This window comes from Ranitomeya variabilis, chromosome 5 (assembly GCF_051348905.1).
Source record: "Ranitomeya variabilis isolate aRanVar5 chromosome 5, aRanVar5.hap1, whole genome shotgun sequence".
Classification (NCBI taxonomy): Eukaryota; Metazoa; Chordata; class Amphibia; order Anura; family Dendrobatidae; genus Ranitomeya; species Ranitomeya variabilis.
Genome location: NC_135236.1, coordinates 155,481,349 through 155,506,208, shown reverse-complemented (window position 1 = coordinate 155,506,208; position 24,860 = coordinate 155,481,349). Strand labels below are relative to the sequence as shown.

Below are 24,860 nucleotides of genomic sequence, written 5' to 3'. Positions count from 1 at the left end.
CAAGGAACTAATCTAGATGTGTGGTGAGCACTTTGAACCCCCAAGTGCTTCACAGAAGTTTATAACGCAGAGCCATGAAAATAAAAAATAATTTTTCTTTTCTCAAAAATGATTTTTTAGCCCACAATTTTTTATTTTCCCAAGGGTAACAGGAGAAATTGGACCCCAAAAGTTGTTGTCCAGTTTCTCCTGAGTACGCTGATACCCCATATGTGGGGGTAAACCACTGTTTTGGCACACGTTGGGGTTCGGAAGGGAAGTAGTGACGTTTTGAAATGCAGACTTTGATGGTATGCTCTGCGGGCGTCAGGTTGCGTTTGCAGAGCCCCTGATGTGCCTAAACAGTAGGAACTCCCCACAAATGACTCCATTTTGGAAACTAGACCCCCAAGGGAACTTATCTAGATGTGTGGTGAGCACTTTGAACCCCCAAGTGCTTCACAGAAGTTTATAACGCAGAGCCGTGAAAATAATAAATGTGTTTCCTTTCCTCAAAAATATTTTTTTAGCCCAGAATTTTTTATTTTTGCAAGAGTAACAGGAGAAATTGGACCCCAAAAGTTGTTGTCCAGTTTCTCCTGAGTACGCTGATACCCCATATGTGGGGGTAAACCACTGTTTGGGCACATGCCGGTGCTCGGAAGGAAGTAGTGACGTTTTGGAATGCAGACTTTGATGGAATGGTCTGCGGGCATCATGTTACGTTTGCAGAGCCCCTGATATGCCTAAACAGTAGAAACCCCCCACAAGTGACCCCATTTTGGAAACTAGACCCCCCAAGGAACTTATCTAGATGTGTGGTGAGCACGTTGAACCCCCAAGTGCTTCACAGAAGTTTACAACGCAGAGCCGTGAAAATAAAAAATCATTTTTCTTTCCTCAAAAAAGATGTTTTAGCAAGCAATTTTTTATTTTCACAAGGGTAACAGGAGAATTTGGACCCCAATATTTGTTGCCCAGTTTGTTGTTAGTACGCTGATACCCCATATGTGGGGGTAAACCACTGTTTGGGCACACGTCAGGGCTCGGAAGGGAAGTAGTGACATTTGAAATGCAGACTTTGATGGAATGGTCTGCGGGCGTCACATTGCATTTGCAGAGCCCCTGATGTGCCTAAACAGTAGAAACACCCCACAAGTGACCCCATTTTGGAAACTAGACCCCCGAAGGAACTTATCTAGATGTGTGGTGAGCACTTTCAACCCCCAAGTGCTTCACAGAAGTTTATAACGCAGAGCCGTGAAAATAAAAAATAATTGTTCTTTCCTCAAAAATTATGTTTTAGCAAGTAATTTTTTATTTTTGCAAGGGTAACAGGAGAAATTGGACCCCAACAGTTGTTGCCCAGTTTGTCCTGAGTACGCTGGTATCCCAAATGTGGGGGTAAACCACTGTTTGGGTGCACGTCGGGGCTTGGAAGAGCGGGAGCACCATTTGACTTTTTGAACGCAAGATTGGCTGGAATCAATGGTGGCGCCATGTTGCGTTTGGAGACCCCTGATGTGCCTAAACAGTGGAAACCCCTCAATTCTAACTTCAACACTAACCCCAACACACCCCTAATCCTAATCCCAACTGTAGCCATAACCCTAATCACAACCCTAACCCCAACAAACCCCTAACCACAACCCTAACCGCAACACACCCGTAACCCTAATTCCAACCCTAATCCTAACCCTAATCCCAACCGTAACCCTAATCCCAACCCTAACCATAACTGTAACCCCAACACACCCCTAACCCTATCCGTAACCCTAACCACAAGCCTAATCTTAACCCTATTTCAAACCCTAGCCCTAATTCCAACCCTAACTCTAATTCCAACCCTAACCCTAAGGCTATGTGCCCACGTTGCGGATTCGTGTGAGATTTTTCCGCACGATTTTTGAAAAATCTGCAGGTAAAAGGCACTGCGTTTTACCTGCGGATTTACAGCAGATTTCCAGTGTTTTTTTGTGCGGATTTCACCTGCGGATTCCTATTGAGGAACAGGTGTAAAACGCTGCGGAATCCGCACAAAGAATTGACATGCTGCGGAAAATACAACGCAGCGTTTCTGCACGGAATTTTCCGCACCATGGGCACAGCGGATTTGGTTTTCCTTAGGTGTACATGGTACTGTAAACCTGATGGAAAACTGCTTCGAATTCGCAGCGGCCAATCCGCTGCGGATCCGCGGCCAATCCGCTGCGGATCCGCGGCCAATCCGCTGCCAATCCGCTGCGGATCCACGGCCAATCCGCTGCGGATCCGCGGCCAATCCGCTGCCGATCCGCTGCGGATCCGCGGCCAATCCGCTGCGGATCCGCGGCCAATCCGCTGCCTATCCGCTGCGGATCCGCGGCCAATCCGCTGCGGATCCGCGGCCGATCCGCTGCCGATCCGCTGCCGATCCGCGGCCGATCCGCTGCGGATCCGCGGCCGATCCGCTGCGGATCCGCGGCCGATCCGCTGCGGATCCGCTGCGGATCCGCGGCCGATCCGCTGCGGATCCGCGGCCGATCCGCTGCGGATCCGCGGCCGATCCGCTGCGGATCCGCGGCCGATCCGCTGCGGATCCGCGGCCGATCCGCTGCCGATCCGCTGCCGATCCGCTGCGGATCCGCGGCTGATCCGCTGCGGATCCGCGGCCGATCCGCTGCGGATCCGCAGCCGATCAGCTGCCGATCCGCTGCGGATCCGCGGCCGATCCGCTCTGTGTGCACATGCCATAACCCTACCCCTAACCCTAACCCTACCCGTAACCCTAACCCTACCCCTAACCCTACCCCTAGTTCTAACCCTAGTTCTAACCCTAACCCTAGTGGAAAAAGAAAAAAAAATATTTTCTTTATTTTATTATTGTCCCTACCTATGGGGGTGATAAAGGGGGGGGGTTTATTTATTATTTTTTTATTTTGATCGATGTGATAGAACCTACCACAGCGATCAAAATGTACTTTGCCGGCCGGCAGATGCGGCGGGCGCACTGCGCATGCGCCCGCCATTTTGGAAGATGGCGGCGCCCAGCGAGGAGGAGTACGGACACCGGGAGGATCGGTAAGTATGAAGGGGTGGTGGGGGGGTGGATTGGAGCACAGGGGGGGTGATTGGAGCACAGGGGGGGTGATCGGAGCACAGGGGGTAGCGGACAGCAGGACGGGGGAGCCAGCAGGCGGACGGAGGGGACCGGAGGACTAACGGAGGACTGGGGGGGCGATCGGTGGGTGTGGGGGGGGTGACTTCAGGTTTTCCAGCCATGGCCGATGATATTGCAGCATCGGCCATGGCTGGATTGTAATATTTCACCAGTTTTTTAGGTGAAATATTACAAATCGCTCTGATTGGCAGTTTCACTTTCAACAGCCAATCAGAGCGATCGTAGCCACGGGGGGGTGAAGCCACCCCCCCTGGGCTGAAGCACCACTCCCCCTCTCCCTGCAGATCGGGTAAAATAGGAGTTAACCCTTTCACCCGATCTGCAGGGACGCGATCATTCCATGACGCCACATAGGCGTCATGGGTCGGATTGGCATGGGTTTTCATGACGCCTACGTGGCGTCATGGGTCGGGAAGGGGTTAAATTTACTAGCAATAGTCCTTTTATATAGGACAAAGGGACTTTTAGGTGCCCCTAGGCTCCAGGGCCCGTGTGCGATTGCAAACCCTGTATCTGTAGGAGTTAAGTGCTTGATAGTTAAAACAATTCTTGTGTTTCTTTGCAGTTAATGATGTCAATAGACGCTGGTGGAGTTGCAGGGACCAATACCGGCGTGAACGTCAACGTTTTGGGAGTAGTGGTGATGCAGCCCCCAAAAAAAGAAATTATCTTTATTTTGAGCGTCTACATTTTCTTGCACCGGTGATGGAGCTCAGACAGTAAGTGCATGCATGTCACAAATTTTTTAACGCATGTTATAACGTTCATATGTTTTTTAAAAATTTTATTTTTACATTTTTGCCAATCCAGAACAGAGTCAAATCTGACAGAAAGGGAGACTACATCTGACTCCGAGGTGATGATTGACCCCGTTGGAGAAGGTGCTGAAGTAGCTGGCCCATCTGCCCAACCAACAAGCAGCAACCAACCAGCACCACCACAACCAGCAGCAGCATCTTCTGCCACACAGGAGGCCAATTCAGAGGTGGAGGAAGGCGCCCACAGCAGCAGTCCAACCTTGGCTCTGGATACATCACCACAGCCTGCTACAAGACCACACCGTGGTCGGCGCAGAAGGGTGCCTTCTACCACTGCCACCAGGAGGCAAGTGGATACAGGGGTGTTGGACTATTTGTACAGGGCTGCCCATGATGATGGGGAGGAAGCATACTTCCGCAGTCTGGCCCGCTACTTACGTCCCATTCCATGCTCGCTCAGGCTGCGGACCAGAGGTTGTCTACAAATAGTGATAGATGCGGCAACACCCCCAAACAACCCTACTCCTGTGTTTAACTACCTTGAAAGTTGGCAAATGTCATCTACAAACCTTCTGGCGGTGCAAGACCTTCCACAGGAACAAACACAACCAGTCGCAGCAGTACCCCCGCCACGTATAGCACAACAACACCCTGCCCAAAGTAACCAACAAACACAACTTAGGCCGATTTATGAGTATCCAGCAACTGCCCAATCTGACCACTTGAACAGACACACGTTTGGAGGCTGGTCCCAACATGTGTCTGCTCGACATGGCCATATTGGGGGGTATGACCAAATGGGACAATCCAGTACACAGGAGTTAATGCACTTCTACCCTCAACAACAATTTTTACCTCAGACACAGGATAGATCCTTGCAACACCACCCTCCATATATATCTGCCATACCTCAGGTTGACAGTCAGGTTGGTCATCCACCTAGGCCAAGTTCCGCACATGCTGGACACCCGCTATCACCATCACCACCCCCAACCTACCAGAACCTGTAAAAAAAATTTTTAAAATTGTTGGCCTGTCATTTACACTGTTTTTGGTGTAATGTTATTTGTGCCCTTGGCATGTTACGCTTTCTTGTTTACTCAGGTTAATATGCCTACAATTACATATGATGTGAATATGTTGTTGGCTACTAGATATATGCTTTGAGCAGTAAAAAAGGTTTAACAAATATGAGTGTTATGTATTGTTATGACTACATACATGATGTGACTACTTAAAAAAAAAAATATTTCGTAAGGACAAGCAAACTACACAATTCAAACAGGAACATTATGCTATTTATTACGTTATAAGATAGCTAAAGATTAAAGCAAAACAGCATTGCCTTGCCAGACAGTCGATCCCTCTGGTGACACAAAATAATTTGTTAAGACATCACAAACTTTTAGGCCTGAGGGCTGACGGCGTGAAGGAAGAACACATGTAGTAGACAAGACAGTATTTGCTGAATCAACTTCATCATCAGCAGATGATGGGCAATCATGGTATCTTGTAAAGTTGTGAAGAACAACACATGCTTTTATCACGCCATTGACATTGCCTTCACTCAGTTGAATTGCGGACTGAAGTACCCGCCATTTTGCAGTGAAAATACCGAAGGTACACTCTACCAGACGGCGGGCGCGGTAAAGACGCACATTAAAAATTTGCCGCCGGTAGTCCAGGCCTCTCCGTGGATAGGGCCTCATGACGTTCCTTGATAATTGAAACGCCTCATCTGCTACCATCATGTAAGGCACCGCATCCAAATTAGCCCCTGGTATGTGACTTGGGGGTGGGAGATCCAAAGCATTGTTGCGCAGCCGCCGACCCATAATGGAAGAACTGAAGACTCTAGAGTCTCCAGTTCTCCCATAGGCCCCAATATCTACAATTATAAACCTGTAGTTGCTGTCGACCAGGGCCAACAGCACTACAGAGAAAAACTGTTTATAATTATAGAATTGGGTCCCTGAGTTCAGCGGATTACGCACACGGATGTGCTTTCCGTCCAGAGCACCAATACAATGCGGAAACTGGCACGTGTCCTGAAATCCTTGGGCAATACGTAACCAGTCTCAGGCATCACCTCTTGATGGAGTCTTCTCCAGATTTCCAAACATGTATCCCGCACAATTCCACAAATTGTGAATTTGCCCAGTAAAAACTCTAAATGCAGTGCCGCATATGAAAGCCCAGTGGCAAGGAATCTAAAAGAAAAATGTATGTATTAAAAAATGCAAAATGGAACACATTACAGTGTTATATGGGCAAAACCTAAGCTTAGATAACTAAGAAGCCACGTTTAATCAAATATTAAGGACATGCGATGGCTTTGATGTTCTATAAACTAAAACATTATAAAAGCACAAATGATGTTGAAGCTACATAACAATTTAATTATATAATTCTAAAAAGGGGTAAGACCATGAAAGGAAAAACATTATTTATAAAAAGAGGATTTATACATGCCGTAATGTAAGGATAAGGTGCTCCTCTGCAGAAATAGCTTTGCGCATCATGGTGTCCTTCTTGGTGATCCCTGGTTGCAAAATCTCCAACAAAATAATCAAACGTTTGTATCCTCATCCGACAATAGTTGAAGAAATTGTCCGGATTTGTCCACAGAGCAGCATACAGACGGTTGAAATGGCCTTTATTGATCCGTTGCTTCAAAAGTGGATGTACCCCCATGCGTCTCCGCCTCCTCGGGTCTACAATAACTGGGTATGACTCCCCAAAACGTTGGGAAAGAACCCAGTTGTAAAGCACACGCTCTGTGGTGTTAAAAGTCAGTAGATCAGACATGTTGCTCAGCAAGAAGAAATCCACCAACACAAGCAGGGACTCTACTGCATAGATTGGTGGCTGCCACCTGTTTTAGGGCCATTAAATAGTGTTCTTGATGATGATTTAAATTATTTTCAGGTTAAAAAACCGTTATATGTCCATTTTGCAAGCCTGTGAGAAAATCTCGCCATACGGATGCCATACGGATGTCACACGGATAATTTGATGCGAGGAAATCGCATCCTCGCACTGCACACGGATCACTGTTTTAGAAACATTTGTGCGATTCTCATCCGTGTAAAACGGACAGTATTTTTATACGTTGTGTGTGTCCCCGGCCTTAGAAAGAAAGTCAGAATCGACGTTACAATGTGGACACTGTCTTCTGTGACAGTGTCCACATTTGGGTATCACATTGCAGTCACCAACAATATTGTTTCGCACTGTGATTCCAAACTTTATGATCCCTTACCGTTTTACAGTAATCAGAAAGGCAGGGAAGGGGAGGCTATGACATACAGTAAGTTGTTGTTCCTCTAACACCTGAATTCTTTGTAACCTGTTTTATTACTTTGATTTTATATTGAATTTATTAATTGAAAGGAATGATAACACTGGTCTACAAAAAAAAAAAAAAATTTTGGCATGGACTTTAAGAACAGTTTTAGACTAATTTGAGGGTGCTGAATTCAAATCTGATCTTATAATTTCTCTATCACATCACGTTTTAGCGCTAACGGTATATACACGGCTGCCATCAGGGCATTACTGCCCTGACTGGCGTATGGGGCCCTGTGGGCAGAGGGGGCCCACATCGGGCCCCTTCTCATCTGCCCATCGGGCCTGGGCCCCAGCGGCAGGCTTCTGACAGTACACTGAACCTGAGACGCAGGTTCAGTGTCCTCTGTTGTCTTGCGGGCCCGTCCGGGCCTGCAAGGCAACAGTTAAAGCCGCCAGCCAATCAGAGGCTGGCAGCCGACGTCAGCGCGCACGTCGCTGGCGTATGACGTCATCGTCATTCGCATGGTAGTCCATGCTGAAATGCCCGGGATGGATGTCGGCGCTGGACAGCAGCCAGGTAAGGTGTTTTTTGGTTTGTTTTTTTTTACTGAATGCGGCAAGCCCGGGGCATGATAAAGACAGGAGGGCAGGATGGGGGACAAAGGGGCAGGAAAGAAAAGAACACAGGGGGCAGGAATGAAATAAGGGGGGCAGGAATGAAAAACATAGGGGGCAGGAATGAAATCAGGGGGGCAGGAATGAAAACACTGGGGGCAGGAATGGAAACACAGGGTGCAGGAATGGAAACACTGGGGTCAGGAATGGAAAGACTGGGGGCAGGAATGGAAACACAGGGGGCAAAAATGATAACACAGGGGGCAGGAATGGAAACACCACAGAGGGTAGGAATGAAATCGGGGGGGCAGGAATGAAAACACTGGATGGAGGAATGAAAACACTGGGGGCAGGAATGGAAACACTGGGGGCAAGAATGAAAACACTGGGGGCAGGAATGAAAACACTGGGGGCAGGAATGGAAACACTGGGGGCAGGAAAGGAAACACTGGGGGAAGGAATAAAAACACTGGGGGCAGGAATGGAAACACCACAGGGGGCAGGAATGGAAACACCACATGGGGCAGGAATGGAAACACTGGGGGCAGGAATGGTAACACCACAGGAGCAGGAATGGAATAGAATAGAAAACACAGGGGTCTGGAATGGAAAAACCACAGGGGGCAGGAATGAAAACACTGGGGGCAGTAATGGAAACACTGGGGGCAGGAATGAAAACACCACAGGGGGCAGGAATGGAAACACAACAGGGGGGCAGGAATGGAAACACTGGGGACAGGAATGGAAACACCACAGGGGCAGGAATGGAAACACTGGGGGCAGGAATGAAAATACTGGGGGCAGGAATGAATACACTGGGGGCAGGAATAGAAACACTGGGGGCATCAATGAAAACACAGGGGCTAGGAATGGAAACACCACAGGGGGCAGGAATGGAAACACTGAGGGCAGGAATGAAAACACTGGGGGCAGGAATGAAAATACTGGGGGCAGGAATGGAAACACTGGGCAGGAATGGAAACACTGGGGGCAGGAATGAAAAAAATGGGGGCAGGAATGAAAACTCTGGGGGCAGGAATGGAGAGACTGGGGGCAGGAATGGAAACACTGGGGGCAGGAATGGAAACACTGGGAGCAGGAATGTAAACACCACAGGGGGCAGGAATGGAAACACTGGGGGCAGGAATGAAAACACCACAGGGGGCAGGAATGGAAACACCACAGGGGGGGCAGGAATGGAAACACTGGAGGCAGGAATGGAAACACCACAGGGGCAGGAATGGAAACACTGGGGGCAGGAATGAAAATACTGGGGGCAGGAATGAATACACTGGGGGCAGGAATGTAAACCCTTGGGCAGTAATGGAAACACTGGGGGCAGGAATAAAAACACCACAGGGGGCAGGAATGGAAACACCACAGGGGGGCAGGAATGGAAACACTGGGGGCAGGAATGGAAACACCACAGGGGCAGGAATGGAAACACTGGGGGCAGGAATGAAAACACTGGGGGCAGGAATGGAAACACTGGGGGCAGAAATGGAAACGCTGGGGGCAGGAATGGAAACACTGGGGCAGGAATGGAAACAACAGGGGGCAGGAATGAAAACAGCACAGGGGGACAGAATGTGTGACACGGGGCAGAATGTGAGACACAAGAGGCAGGTATGGAAACTACACAGGGGGACAGAATGTGTGACAGGTGGCAGGATGTGAGACATGGGCAGAATTTGTCATAGGGGGCAGGCTGTGAGACAGGAGCAGAATTTGTGACAGGGGGCACAATGTGACAGGGTTCAAGATGTGAGACACAGGGGGTAGAATGTGAGACACGGGGCAGGATGTGAGACAGGGGGGCAGGATGTGAGATGGGGCAGGATGTCAGACACGGGGGCAGAATGTAAGACACGGGGGCAGAATTTGTGACACGGGGCAGAATGTGAGACAGGAGGGCAGGATGTGAAACAGGGGGGCAGGATGTGAGACAGGGGGGCAGAATGTGAAACATGGGGCAGAATGTGAGACACAGGGGGCATGATGTGAGACAGGATGGAGACAGATGGGGCAGGATGGAGACAGATGGGGCAGGATCATGGTGCAGGTTCACGGGGCAGGATGGATACGATGGAGACAGATGGGGCGGCAGGATAATGGAACAGATGGGTCAGGATCATGTGAAAGATGGGGCAGGATGGGGAGATCACATGGGGGTAGAATGGATACTCATGAGGGCAGGAAGGGAGAACATGTGGCTGGAGCCAGGAATGAGATACACGGGGCCAGGATAGGGGATATTATTATTACCATAGGGGCTAATTAAGGGATACTATTACTGCAGTGATGTATTTATTTTATTTTTTGAGGATACTGTTTTAAGTGGGGGGCGGTCCTGTTACTGTGCAGAGCAACACTAGGTAGCCTTGTTTTCTTCATCTGGTGTAGTATAGAAGTCGGGAAAAAAATAAGCAATGTGTTCTGCAAGCGGAGCTCTAGATAACTATGTTATTTCCTGCAGAGACGAGCCTTGGCTGGAAGAAGTGATGGCGGTCTGTGCTGGATGAAAATGGAAAGCGAGGCTGAAGGACTTCACCAAGAGATGTCACTGGTGAGTTAGTGTGTTACCTGTACACAGACACTGCATACTAAGTACAGATCTCCTGCGTATAATGGCACTTATGGTGATAGTATTGTGTTTTTTTATTAATGATCAGTATTGCAGTATTCAGTCACTATGCGGTGGTAATATGTTGTCTGGCCAAGGTGTGGTGGTATTTGTCCCTTTTTTGTGCTATTATTTGGTCACTGTGGTGGTAATATGTGGTCTGGTCATGGTGTGGTGGTAGTTGTCCCTTGTATGTGGTATTATTGGTCACCATGTGGTGGTAATATGTGATCTGGACTTGGTGTGGTGGTATTTGTTTCTTGTATGTGGTATTATAGGTCACTATGTGGTAGTAATATGGTGTCTGATCATGGTGTGGCAGTATTTTTCCTTGTTTGTGATATTATTGGTCATTTAAAAATAGAAAAATAAATAATAATATACCTAAATTGTATTGGATATTTTAAAAAATGTTTAGTAAGTTACAGTAGAGTAGAGTCTGGCCAGAAGAGTCTACCTTGTCTTGGTGGTGGATTAAAAAATCTTTTGGCCAAAACAAAGGCTGCTGGCCATGTATGTGGTGATGGGAACTGTAAATGTGTGATTGGTGAGGATGTGGTGCAGAAGTGGAGTTTTTGCAAGAGAGGGCAGTGGGACTGTGGATGGTCCGAAGAATGGAGGCGGGGCTGGGGTGGAGCCTTGGAGGAGTCTCAAGGGGGACCCCGAAAATTTTGCCAGTATGGGGCCCCGAAATTCCTAGCGGCAGCCTTGGGTATATAGCCCATGTTCATGAATTCTATGAAAAATATAAGTAGTGTATGAAAAGCGCCAGTTTATACAGTTCACTAAGGTAAATTTAGTTTTCATTTAGTCTCCCAATAAATGTGAGAATATCTTTGCTTTCTTTGAACATGCATAATTCCAATTTGTTATGATAAGAAAGTAAGCAAACAGTTTTCAACGTACACAACAGTCGAGTGCAGGTACTGTTTTATTTATTGAAATTTTCAATGAAATTTGATATTTATTGTCTTTATCCTGCTGTTTTTCTGTTCTTTGTTTGTGAATCAATACCTAAGGTGTGTGGGGGGAAAGAAATTCAATGAACAACTCAAGTAGCTAACAACTTTTTGTCAGAACCAGCTACGTGATGGGCAATCACCGGCAACAGCACAGGAGGCTAGCCTGGACGACTGGTGCCAGGGACAGCCTGTGGCACTGAGGAGCAGTGAACGAGAGCAGTAGCAGCGGTGCTGCAGAGGCTAGCCGTTCTCCAGAGCAGGCAGAAAGAACCTGCGATCATGAGACCGCATGTCAGAGGGGGTGGGCGGAGCCTAAAGTCGCTGTTTGAGCCTGCAGCGTGGGGCTGCAGTGGCTCTGGGAGAAAGTGTAAGAAGGAGAGGAAACCCCCAAGGATGTTAAAAGGGATGACAGGAAAAAACGTAGTCACACAAGCCAAGGTCATACACAGAGAGGTCAGCGCAGTACACAGGGGCAGTCAGAAGAATAGTCAGGACATAGCAAGAGATCAGAAAACCAGAACAGGCAATGGATGGTACAGAAACAGCAGGCAGGAATCACAACAGGGACAGGACCAGATCAGAAACCAAACAGACAAACGATAGTGCATGCACAAAGCAGAGGCACACCAGGGTCAGACACACTCAGCCAAGAACAGAGTATAAACGACAAGGATTGACCTCACAGTGAGGCTATAAAAAGCCTCCCAGGATCCAGAAAGAGGCCATCCGACCCTGCAACTACCTGACCCGAGAGCACAGTAAACCATGATACTTTTATCTTGTATTTCTCTGCAGGATGTTTTGCTGATATAACAATGGCCTCTACATCTCGCAGAAGACAGTGTTCAAATGATCCAAATATTTTTTGTTACGTCTGTGGAAACTTTATGGTGAAGGCTCAGAGGCGCAACATTATTGACTTTATTAAGAGGGTGTATTTTGCGTATTTCAAAGTAAAACTTGGAGACCAAGACAAGCATTGGGCTCCTCACAAAGTGTGCAAAACCTGTATTGAGAGTTTGAGATCTTGGTCTCAAGGAAAGAATGCTAAACTCCCTTCAGCTATTCGACCAGTTGCCCATAGTGAAGACATACCTGTTCCAAAATTTACTTCGCTTCCTGAAAACGTTGACACAGAACTCTCCTCTCATTGTTATACTTATGAAAAAGACAGTCAAGATATTTTTCAGCCATGTGATGAAGATTGAGACAAGCCAATTCTGTTTACTCAGTCTGCTTTGAATAATCTTGTTAGAGATCTTTATCTACCAAAAAAGTCTGCTGAACTATTGGCTTCAAGACTACAAGAGAATCGAATGTTGAAACCCGGTACAAGTGTCTCATTTTATCGTAACAGGGAAGCAGAACTGCGTAAGTACTTCCATTCAGATGGCCAGCTTGTCTATTGTACTGATGTTGAAGGGCTACTTCTCTATATGTGACTTCCAGCATATGATTAAAGGGATTGGAGGCTTTTTATTGATAGTTCCAAAAGAAGTTTAAAATGTGTTCTGTTACACAATGGAAATAAGTATGGCTCTGTACCAATAGGTCATTCTGTAAAACTTAAAGAAGAATATAAAAACATCAAGATTGTTCTAGAGAGGTTACCATATAATGTTCATGGGTGGTTAATTTGTGTTGATTTGAAAATGGTTAACTTTCTTTTGGGTCTGCAAGGAGGGTGCACAAAACACCCTTGTTTTCTGTGCTACTGGGGCAGTAGAGCTACAGCAGAGCATTGGGTGAAAACTGAATGACCTTAGCGACAGAGTTTGGCATCTGGCGATATCATCCATGATCCTCTAGTGGATAGGAAGAACATTGTCTTTCCTCCCTTACACATAAAACTTGGATTGATGAAGCAGTTAGTCAAAACTCTCAATCACAGTGGAGAATGCTTTAACTATATATGTTCAACTTTTCCTGGTCTTAGTGAAGAGAAGAAAAAGGCTGGAATATTTGATTGACCTCAAATAAGAACACTTATGAGAGACCCAAATTTTATCACATTAATGAATGCGACAGAAGAAAGAGCTTGGAATGCATTTTGTAATGTGGTGCAGAATTTTCTAGGGAATAAGAAAGCAGACAACTATGAAGAGATTGTGGAAGAGCTACTAATGAGTCTGTGAGATGTAGAATGAGTATCAAGATTCACTATTTACACAGCCATTTTTATAGACTTTTTTCCAGAGAACCTTGGGGATGTGAGCGAGGAACAAGGGGAGCGTTTTCATCAGGACATTAAAACAATGGAAGAATGGTATCAAGGCCAGTGGGACTCACATATGATGGCTGACTATTGCTGGAGCTTGATGAGAGACAACCCAGAAGCTGTACATCACAGATCAGCCAAGAAAAGAAAATTCAAATAACTGCCATTTGTCATTCATCTGTGTGCCATATATATGTGTTTTTATATTTTCTAGTTTAATTCTGTAAGCAGGGCTGCCACTAGAAATTTCGGGGCCCCATACTGGCAACATTTTCGGGGCCCCCTTAAGACTCCGCCCAGGCTCCACCCCAGCCCCGCCTCCAACCCTCGAACTGTCCACAGCACCACCGCTGTCTCTTGGAAAAACTCCACTTCTCACCAGTCACACATTAACAGTTCCCATCACCAGATCACACACATAGCCAGCAGATTTTGTTTTGGCCAAAAGGTTTTTTTAATCTGCCACGATGACAAGGTAGACTCTTTTGGCCGGGCGCTACTCTACTCTAACTTATTAAACATTTGTTAAAATATGCAATACAATTTAGGTATATTTTTATTTATTTTTCAATTTTTCAAATGACCAATAATACCACATACAAGGGACAAATACCACAACACCATGACCAGACACCACATTATCACCACATAGTGACATATAATACTATCTACAAGGAATAAATACTGCCACACCATGTGCAGACCAGATATTACCACCACAGTGACCAAACAATATCGCATACAAGGGACAAATACCACTGCAGCATGTACAGACCACATATTACCACCACATGGTGACCAACTACATACAAGGAACAAATACCAACACAACATGACCAGACCACATATTAACACCACATAGTGATCAAATAATAGCACATACAAGAAACAAATACCGCCACACCATGGCCGGACAACATATTACCACCACATTGTGACTAAATAGTACAATACTGATCATTAATAAAAAAATACTATCACCATAAGTGTCATTATACATAGGAGATCTGTACTTAGTATGCAGCGTCTGTGTACAGGTAATACAGTGGTCACCGGTGCCATTATACACAGTAGCTCTATATATAGTGTCAGTGTACATGTAATACAGTGATCACTAGTGACATTATACACAGGAGCTCTGTGTATAGTGTCAGTTTACAGGTAATACAGTGATCACCAGTGACATTATACACAGGAGCTCTGTATATAGTGTATAGTGTACAGATAATATAGTGATCACCGGTGACATTATACACAGGAGCTCTGTATACAGTATACAGTGTATGGTGTCAGTGTACAGGTAACATACTGACTCACCAGTGACGTCTCTAGCTGAAGTCCTTCATCTTTGCGTTTCTTTTTAATCCAGCGCAGACCGCCATCACTTCTTTCAGACAGGACTCGTCTCTGCATAAAATAACACAGTAGCCACAAAAACCTCTCTGACATCCTTTTGGTCAGAAAACAAGGCTATAATTAGCCTATATACAAGCAAGTATACCCACTCAAACTAGCATAGTATTACGAAGAGAAAAAAGAGTTATGCCAGGTATATTTAAAGTAAAAAGAATACAAAGTTTATTAACAATTGAACAATATATTACCAATACAATTATACACAGGAAATAAAGTGATACATGTGCAAGGAACAGCCCGACAGGGTGTGGAGACCCTCCAAAAAACCCCAATCGCTAAATGCCTATCAGTATTTATTGTATAAAGTGCATGTGCATACTACCGTAGCGCAGGTGGACATGTCTAATACCAACCAGGACCCTAACAAAGACATAATCCTAAAGTAGGATAATAATTGGTCCATAGGAAGCCATCAGACACTTACCACAAGCAGGGGTTTGGAGGGAATAGACCGGGTGTCCCGAAAACGCTCCCAGGGAGCGTTTTCGGGACACCCGGTCTATTCCCTCCAAACCCCTGCTTGTGGTAAGTGTCTGATGGCTTCCTATGGACCAATTATTATCCTACTTTAGGATTATGTCTTTGTTAGGGTCCTGGTTGGTATTAGACATGTCCACCTGCGCTACGGTAGTATGCACATGCACTTTATACAATAAATACTGATAGGCATTTAGCGATTGGGGTTTTTTGGAGGGTCTCCACACCCTGTCGGGCTGTTCCTTGCACATGTATCACTTTATTTCCTGTGTATAATTGTATTGGCAATATATTGTTCAATTGTTAATAAACTTTGTATTCTTTTTACTTTAAATATACCTGGCATAACTCTTTTTTCTCTTCGTAATACTATAAAATAACACAGTTATCTAGAGCACCGCTTCCAGAGCACATTCCCCACTTTTTCCCTTTCTTCTACACTACACATCTGAATACAGACATTCACCCACCATTAATATATACTGTAATTGGTTATTATGCAACCAACCATTCCAAATATAAATTATAATATGCCACTGAGCCCCTTCTAGCTATACATAGCCACTTTCCCCATTTAATATATAAATTAATTAGCACCTGTACTCTTTCCCCAATTTATTTCCAGTCACTTTATCCTCAACGATCCCACTATGTACCTCCCGCACTAACCCTAACTCCGATTCATTATAGTTACATGCCCCTTCTGCCTCAATTCATTGTCATGTCTTCTCTCTCCCACCCTCTATTCATTATCATCTGCTCTTCCCCCACCCTCAAAATTCATTATTTGCTCTCCGTACCTTCAATACACCATTGGCTCTCCCCACCCCCACCTTCAATTCAATTGCTGTCCACCATCCCTCACACTCACTTGATGAACAGTCCCCATCACCCCCACTTCATCATTTGCAGTCCACCTTACTTCATCATTTAGTCGACTATTCCCCCTTCACTTCATCTGCAGTCCCCCTTACTTTATCATTTGCAGCCCCCTATCATTTCATCATGTGCAGTGCCCCCTCAAACACACTTCATCATCTGCAGCCCCCTATCATTTCATCATGCGCAGTGCCCCCTCAAACACACTTCATCATGCGCAGTGCCCCTTCAAACACACTTCATCATCTGCAGCCCCCTATCATTTCATCATGTGCAGTGCCCCCTCAAACACAATTCATGATCTGCAGCCCCCTATCATTTCATCATGCGCAGTGCCCCCTCAAACACACTTCATCATCTGCAGCCCCCTATCATTTCATCATGCGCAGTGCCCCCTCAAACACACTTCATTATGCGCAGTGCCCCTTCAAACACACTTCATCATCTGCAGCCCCCTATCATTTCATCATGTGCAGTGCCCCCTCAAACACAATTCATGATCTGCAGCCCCCTATCATTTCATCATGCGCAGTGCCCCCTCAAACACACTTCATCATCTGCAGCCCCCTATCATTTCATCATGCGCAGTGCCCCCTTAAACACACTTCATCATCTGCAGCCCCCTATCATTTCATCATGCGCAGTGCCCCCTCAAACACACTCCATCATCTGCAGTCTCACTTCCCCCCACAGAAAAAAACAAGAGAAAGGATATGCACATACAAGGGATCAACCTGAATATTCCAATTTATTTAAATGACTTATATAAACAAGGCAAAAAAAGGGCCAACACATTTAAAAACATTTAAAAACCACAAAAGGCTAAATAGCCCAAACATAATCACCCCAAACGGACCCAATGATGCAATGATGGCAGTGCTCATACAGGATATATAAATAGATTAAATACAAATCTCCAAATACGGAAACTCTCATGTTAGTCAAAAAATCTATACAATACAATAGGCTGCCAGCTGACCCATCAAAAAAGGCTTGTTCTAAATATATATAGGACATAGGAGATATACTGGTGGGTATCTTGTCCCCATAGTTTAATACAAATCCAGAATAGCCCCTATGTGTCCTGTCAACCCTATGTAACGTACAATTAAAGTGCACTACCAACTAAGCACCCCCTGGGTGCTCAGGGGAGAGGGCTCAGGAAGACGCTCTAGCAGCGTCGATACGCGTGGGGCCTTCTCACTCCTCACGGACTGTAATTGGTATCATGCTACTGCTCTGGCAAATCTGACCACCATTATGGAATTGAGATGCCGGCCGCTCCAACAGCGCTTGTGTTATTTTGTGAGATATTTTGCTTAGGCTGGTCACTATACTTGTGTGATATTGTGGTCAGTATGATTCTTTAATACTTATATGCCAGGGGGTGCTTAGTCGGTAGTGCACTTTAATTGTACGTTACATAGGGCTGACAGGACACATAGGGGCTATACTGGATTTGTATTAAACTATGGGGACAAGATACCCACCAGTATATCTCCTATGTCCTATATATATTTAGAACAAGCCTTTTTTGATGGGTCAGCTGGCAGCCTATTGTATTGTATATATTTTTTGATTAACATGAGAGTTTGCGTATTTGGAGATTTGTATTTAATCTATTTCTATATCCTGTATGAGCACTGCCATCATTGCATCATTGGGTCCGTTTGGGGTGATTATGTTTGGGCTATTTAGCCTTTTGTGGTTTTTAAATGTTTTTAAATGTGTTACCCCTTTTTTGCCTTGTTTATATAAGTCATTTAAATAAAGTGGAATATTCAGGTTGATCCCTTGTATGTGCATATCCTTTGTCTTGTTTTTTTTTCTGTGTTGTTTCATATGCAGTTGGTAGATCCCTGTTGAGTACATTGATGTGGTGCCCGCTATATCTGCTTTTCTCACTCTCCCCCACCTCACCCATTTAAAAAAAAACAATATAAAAATGTTTTTTATACTTACCTCAGTCGTTCCCGGGCCGTCTAGTGTTTCCAGTTGTGAAGCAGCAGCTAGAATGTATGGGCTGCTGAGAGGACCTGACAGGAGCCCCTACATTCTAGCACATTCACTACTGAGACTGCTAGAATGTATGGGCTGTAGTCAGGACCTGCAGGGAGCCCATACATTCTAGCTACAGCCGAGCAGGAGCTGCGCAGCCGACTAGGTAAGACGGCCATGCACAGCTCCAAAACGGCTCCCGGGCCCCAGCGCCGACGTGTGCGCCGCAGTGCACAGTATTTTAGTGCACGATGGGGCCTGATCAGTAGAAGCACAACAGTGGGGCCCCGGATCTGCGGGCCCCTCTGTGCACTGCTGCTGACCGGGCCCCATACAGCAGCTGTAATGCCCTGATGGCGGCCCTGTCTGTAAGTATATTTGATTTGCTGTAAATAAACTTTGTAATCTTTGTTATTCCTTGATTAAAATTATACAAAATGTAGTAGAGAAAATCATGTGTTTTTATCATAAAACATTAGATAGGAGTAATTTTCATCAAAAAATGAAAATATCTCGAAATCCTGATGTGATAGCCCAAAACGGAGTTCATATTCCTAATCAGCAGCCAAAATTGACTTAAAATATGTTTTAAAACCTTTTGCCAGAAAAATTGCGTTGACCAGTGTAATATATCCAATATAATTATTAGGAACTGTGAATTAATAAGGAATATGAACAATAACTATACATTTACAATTTATTATTCATTATTATATCTCAATTTGGCTACATTATGTGTTAACATGCCGTAAGGGATTGGTGGAATGGTGCCATGCACTAAACAGACAGAGCACTATAACACCATTCTGCACACTCTATACCAGTTTTGCTCTATATGTGCTTGGGGTGTTTTATGCTTTATTCATGTGCTCTGAGAAAAAGTTAGAACAGAATGTTGACCTTCTGTGTGTGGATCCACATGACAATTTAAAACAGAAATCCAAGTTTTAGGTGTGGATTTTTGTTGCATATTACATTCAAAATATACAGCAGATATGCCTAGTGCAAATCCAGACCGTGCAAGTATAACCTTACCTTATCAAGAATATTGAAAAAGGCAATACAGCATAGCATAACAGAGGGTTTCTACATTTGTGGGTATACAATAATTAGGCTTTTTACCATAATAAAACCAATTCAACTGAGCTGGACTATAAGCTGGACTGGTATACATGCAAAGAGTAACAGCACGCTCACACAGTGGCCATTTCGCAGATGAAACCCAAGAAAAAAAACTGAGCATATTATGACTCTGAGTCACTACTCACGGACAAACCCTGAGACAAGGTTGTCAGGAGGTCTGAGGTCAGCCACCAGGAGGGCTCCTAGTGCAGAGGGACAAAACAAGTCAAGTAACAGTCTGGGAGTCAAATGGCAGGGGGGAGCATCAAGATAAGGGGATAAGAGAAATGGATAGTCAGACGCCAAGTCCATGGTCAAGGTACCTGAGGTCAGAAAAAATCAAGAGCGAAAGGGATAACACACACGAATAGTCAAGACTAATCCAAGGTGGGGCAACAAGGTCAGGAAATCAGGCATAGAGCTAAGCACACAAACCACAGAGCAAAGCTACAGCTGACAATGATCTACTCATAGTTAACCAGATAAATAACTTGCAATTAATCAAGAATGGAAGGCATATGGAGGAACGTCCACAGGGCTGTCAATCTAAATGCTGACAGTCCAGCACGCACCAGCATCAGATTGGATGACTGGGCTGTCACTCAGAATACTGACCATCTAGCACACTCTAGATCCTATAGGGTGGCTGAGCTGTGACTTACAGGGACCCTGAACCACAGTAAATGATGAAATGATGACACATACAGTGGCGAAAATAAGTATTTGATACTTATTGGTAGGTGATCAAATACTTATTTCATACAATAAAATGCAAACTAATTATGTAAAAATCATACAATGTGACTTTCTGGATTTTTTCTAACATTCTTCCTCTCACAGTTGAAGTGTACCTACGTCAAAAATTATAGACCTTTCCATTCTTTTTAGGTAGGAAAACTTGCAAAATTGGCAGTGTACCAAATGCTTATTTTCACCACTGTATACTCTACAACAAGTAAATACCATAAGTAAATAGTAATAAGGCATGTAAATAACAAAGGGTACCTAATTAATGCTATTTTGATCAAAAGTTATCCGACCATGATAAGGTGTTCCGATCTGGATGGTCCTAACCTGTCTCTAGTATTAAAACCTCACCATGTGTCAAACGACATTAAAGTAAGGGCAGAGCAGGGCAGGGCCTGACTGAGACATCTATCCATGGGAAGCTAAATACTTAGCTTCGAAAGGAGGCCAGTGCCCTGTACAGTACAAAGTACAAGAGAATACAGCACAACCAAAAACTGAGTTGGAGCATAAATTGGTATATGTACAAAGAGTTAGAGTACTTTCCCACGTTCAGGATCTGCTGCGGTTTTGACTCTGCAGAATGTCCACACCATTTCCACACCTAATATGCAAATTAGCGGACACACATTTACATTTTTTACACATGCAAATTTTTTTCATTAATACAAGTCTATGTGGAAAATCTGCATGTGTACCTGCAAGAGAAACTGACACGCTGCAGATCTGGAAGATACGGGATGCCACATGTCAGTTTCCGCATGTGAACCGTAGCTGTACATAGAAGCACAGTCGACATGGGATTTCCATAAATCCCATCCACTATACTGTAACATCTGGTCGCTGCATTTTTGGCGCTGTAAATCCTCAACGTGGAAATGTACCCTAAGAGTACATTCACACTGTTGTCTTTTCACAGACGAAACCCAGGAAGAAAATAAAAATTAGCATATACATTTTTTGAGCCTTAATATTAGAAAACCCCTTTGCTACAGTGGATTGTAATATGAGAATGAGATGTCCTGTGATGCTATATCTGTAAATGCTTACCACACAGATAGCTAATACTTGCATATTTTTACATGAATTTTAGTTATGGAATAAATGTGCAACTCCAGGGTTACAAGGCAGCACAATTAGAGAGTGATGACTGAATGATTGCTACCGTCTATCTGTGCCCTAGTTTTGGTATCTAGTCAATATTCAGAATAAGCTTTACAAGCTCTACCAACATCCATTAGTCTGTTTGATGCATAGCTATGTACTCCATCTTTAACTCTGGTATCTAGGTACAAAGCAGGGGACATATTGGACAAGAGCTAAATAGGGCTTAATAATCCGATCATGAAACATTATTTATTAATCCCAGAGCTACCGGTATCATCCTGGAATGTTGTTCTGAAAAACTGCTGGCCCATCGCCTTCTACAACAGGAATGAAGTGTAAGTAGATATTTGGCTTCCTCGTAATCACTGTGAGCATGGTAATATCACATGGATAATTAAGTCACAAATGTTGTCACAAGTAGTCAGAGAAATTGCACACATTAAACCAAATGGCCAAGAAAATGCTAATGGACTCAACTTTAAATAGTAATGAAGGGCTATTAAATTCAAGCAAACTGGAGGGCAAAGACAATACAACCTGTGATGTATATTTACCATGATGGTCTGTAGCGCTTTGTCTATTTTTCTATAAGGGTGATAACTACCCTTTACTGACCTTAGCAGCTGAGGGGATTCTAGCGGTGGTTTTCTGCTGCGTGGTCAGCGAGACGTTTTTTGTAGTTGATGATGAGGTTTACTTAGGCTTCTTTCACACTTCTGTCGGCAAGCGGCCATCAGAATGCGTTGATGCGATGTTTCGACGGATGTGTTTAAAATAGTGAAAAACGGATGTAACGCATCCAGTTTCCTGGCAGATGCATCAATAAGGAGCTGCCTGAATTTGAATGTACTAAATTCTGAAGTGAGTTTTTGACGGTCAGCGACGGATCCTGCATCCATAGGCTTCCATTATAGCCAACGACAGGCAGCGCAGGACCCGTCGCTGAGCGATTTTCCGGCGTGCAGAAAAAACGTTTTCTCCGCCCAATGGACAGCAATTTTCCGACCGATGCAGTGCACAACGGATGAAACGGATGGTCAGCCATCACAATCCGTCGCTAATACAAGTCTATGGGAAAAAACAGGATCCAGCAGAAAAATTTGCTGGATCCTGTTTTTTTCAAAAATCAACGGATTTCGACGGGAGCCAAAAGACGGAAGTGTGAAAGAGGCCTTACATGTCAGGAGATATTTTGGTCCACTCCTCTTTGTAGATCATCTCTAAATCATTAAGATTTTAAGGCTGTTGCTTGGAAACTCAGAGCTTTAACTCCCTCCATAAGTTTTCTATGGGATTAAGGTCTGGAGATTCGCTAGGTCACTCCATGACATTAATGTGCTTCTTTTTGAGCCACTCCTTTGTTGCCTTGGCTGTATATTTTAGGTCATTGTCTTTCTGGAAGACCTAGCTATGACCCATTTTTAATGTCCTGGCAGAGGGAAGGAGGTTGTCACTCGGGATTTTATGGTACATGGTTCTATCCATTCTCCCATTGATGCAGTGAAGTAGTCCTGTGCCTTTAAACACCCCCAAAACAAAATGTTTCCACCGCCATGTTTGACAGTGGGGACGGTGTTCTTTGGGTCATAGGCAGCATTCCTCTTCCTGAGTTAATGCCAAAGAATTCAATTTTCGTCTCACCTGATCACAGCACGTTCTCAAAATCACTTACAGAATCATCCAGGTGTTCATTGACAAACTTCAGATGGCCCTGCATATGTGCCTTCTTGAGCTGGGGAACCTTGCGTGCACTGCAGGATTTTAAACCTTTATGGCGTAATGTGTGACCAATGGTTTTCTTGGTGACTGTGGTCCCAGCTGCCTTGAAATCATTAGCAAGTTTCCCTTTTGTAGTTTAGGTTGATCTCTTACCTTCTTCCTGATCAAAGATACCCCACGAGGTAAGATTTTGCGTGGTGCCCCAGATCGATGTCGATTGCTTTCCTCCGTGATCTAGAAACCCAAAAGTTTCATTTTAGCATGCTATGTGCTGAAAGAGTTAAGCAGCCATGTTATGGGTGGGTTTTTAGGTGAGTAGGTAAGGAATGGACAGGACATCTACTCACCATTTCTTGACCTCAAGGGTGTGGCTGGGGAAATACATGTCCAGCCAGTTTTTTTCTCTGCCTGTGTGTGGAGGTAGGAAGCCTCCAAACTGCTAGCTCCTGCTAGAGCTGCCCTATGTGTTGTCCCAGAGGAACTGGGCAGGACTGTATATGAACTTTTTATTTTCATTTGAACCGGACAGGCTGCCTTTCTGTTACCAGTATTTGTCCTGTGTCTACTTCGAGGAGCAGCTTTAGCAAGCTGACCTTCCGCAAGTGGTGTTTCGGATGTGGGCAAATGTTTCAGGAACATGAGTAGCAGTGGTGGACAAATCATATGTCCTGGGTTAAGGTGGCTACGGAGATGAAATAGCAGTCAGACAAAATGGAGGAGCTACTCAAGCATCTGATCCTGAGCCAGCAGCAGCACCAGGTACAAAAGGAGACAAATAAACTCCTAATAAAACAGCTGCAACAACAGCAGAGGCAGATGAACTCCTGATGGGAGATGTTCGCAGCAGAGAAACTGCCCCTTCCCCACATCAAGATGATGACTCATGCATCCAGAAAGCGGTAAGATGAGCCATGGAAAAGATGACCCCAGGGGATGATATAGAGGCATTTTTGACTGTTTTAAATGGGTTGCAGAGAGGGAGAGGCTGTCCCCGGAGCAGTGAGTGGAGGTGCTTGCCCCCAATCTGACAGATGAACCCCAGAAAACCTTTTTTGACTTCACCTTGCAGGATGCCCAGGAATATGGCAAGTTGAAAAGAAGTTATTGGCATGCTCAGGGGTCACGATGTCTGTCAGAGCCCAAAGGGTTCATCACTGGGCGTATTGTGACAAAACTCCTTGCCCACAAATGTTTGACTTGTGGCATTTGGTCCAGAAATGGTTGCAGCTGGAGTCCTGAACTCCAGCCCAGATGGTTGAGCTGGTCCTCATGGACGGATTTATTCATTCTCTTCCAGGCCAGTGCAGATCTGTGTTGCCCAAGGAGACCTCTGGAATGCGGATGACCTGGTGGGCCTCATGAAAGTTACCAGGTGGTTGAGAGATCCCTACAGAAGCCAGGGGGTGTTTCATCTGCATACTGGTATACCCAGCTGGAGCCCGAGTCCCAAAAGAGGGGTAACAGAGCCACCACTGGGGGAGTCTGAGGTCCCAAAGAGCTGCTGCGGGTCTACCAAAGGCTGATGGTAAAGACCTGATCTGCTGGTGGTGTCACGGTCCTGGACACATAAAGGCCCATTGCTGACATTTCTTACCCACTCCAAACCATCCGATACCTTCATGCAGCACTCAAAATGTTCATACAAATCATCCCACCACCTGCTCTTTATGTTTTTTTCTCCTTTTACTAGTTGCAGGCGACATCTCCCCTGTCATGAATCCCCAATGGCTAGGGATAGCACAGGATAAGCAAAGTATAATAAATATCGGACGAGCTCTAGGGTGATGGA

The 24,860-nt window shown here is 45.0% G+C and overlaps 1 protein-coding gene across 1 annotated transcript; it reads left to right on the top strand.

Moving 5' to 3' along the window:
- The first annotated feature begins 3,710 nt into the window (after positions 1–3,710).
- LOC143773478 (uncharacterized) lies at positions 3,711–5,080 on the top strand. Its single transcript, XM_077260914.1, has 2 exons — positions 3,711–3,858; positions 3,950–5,080. The coding sequence occupies exons 1-2, from the start codon at positions 3,845–3,847 to the stop codon at positions 4,905–4,907; spliced, it is 972 nt and encodes a 323-aa protein (XP_077117029.1). The 5' UTR covers positions 3,711–3,844; the 3' UTR covers positions 4,908–5,080.
- Positions 5,081–24,860: the final 19,780 nt, after the last annotated feature.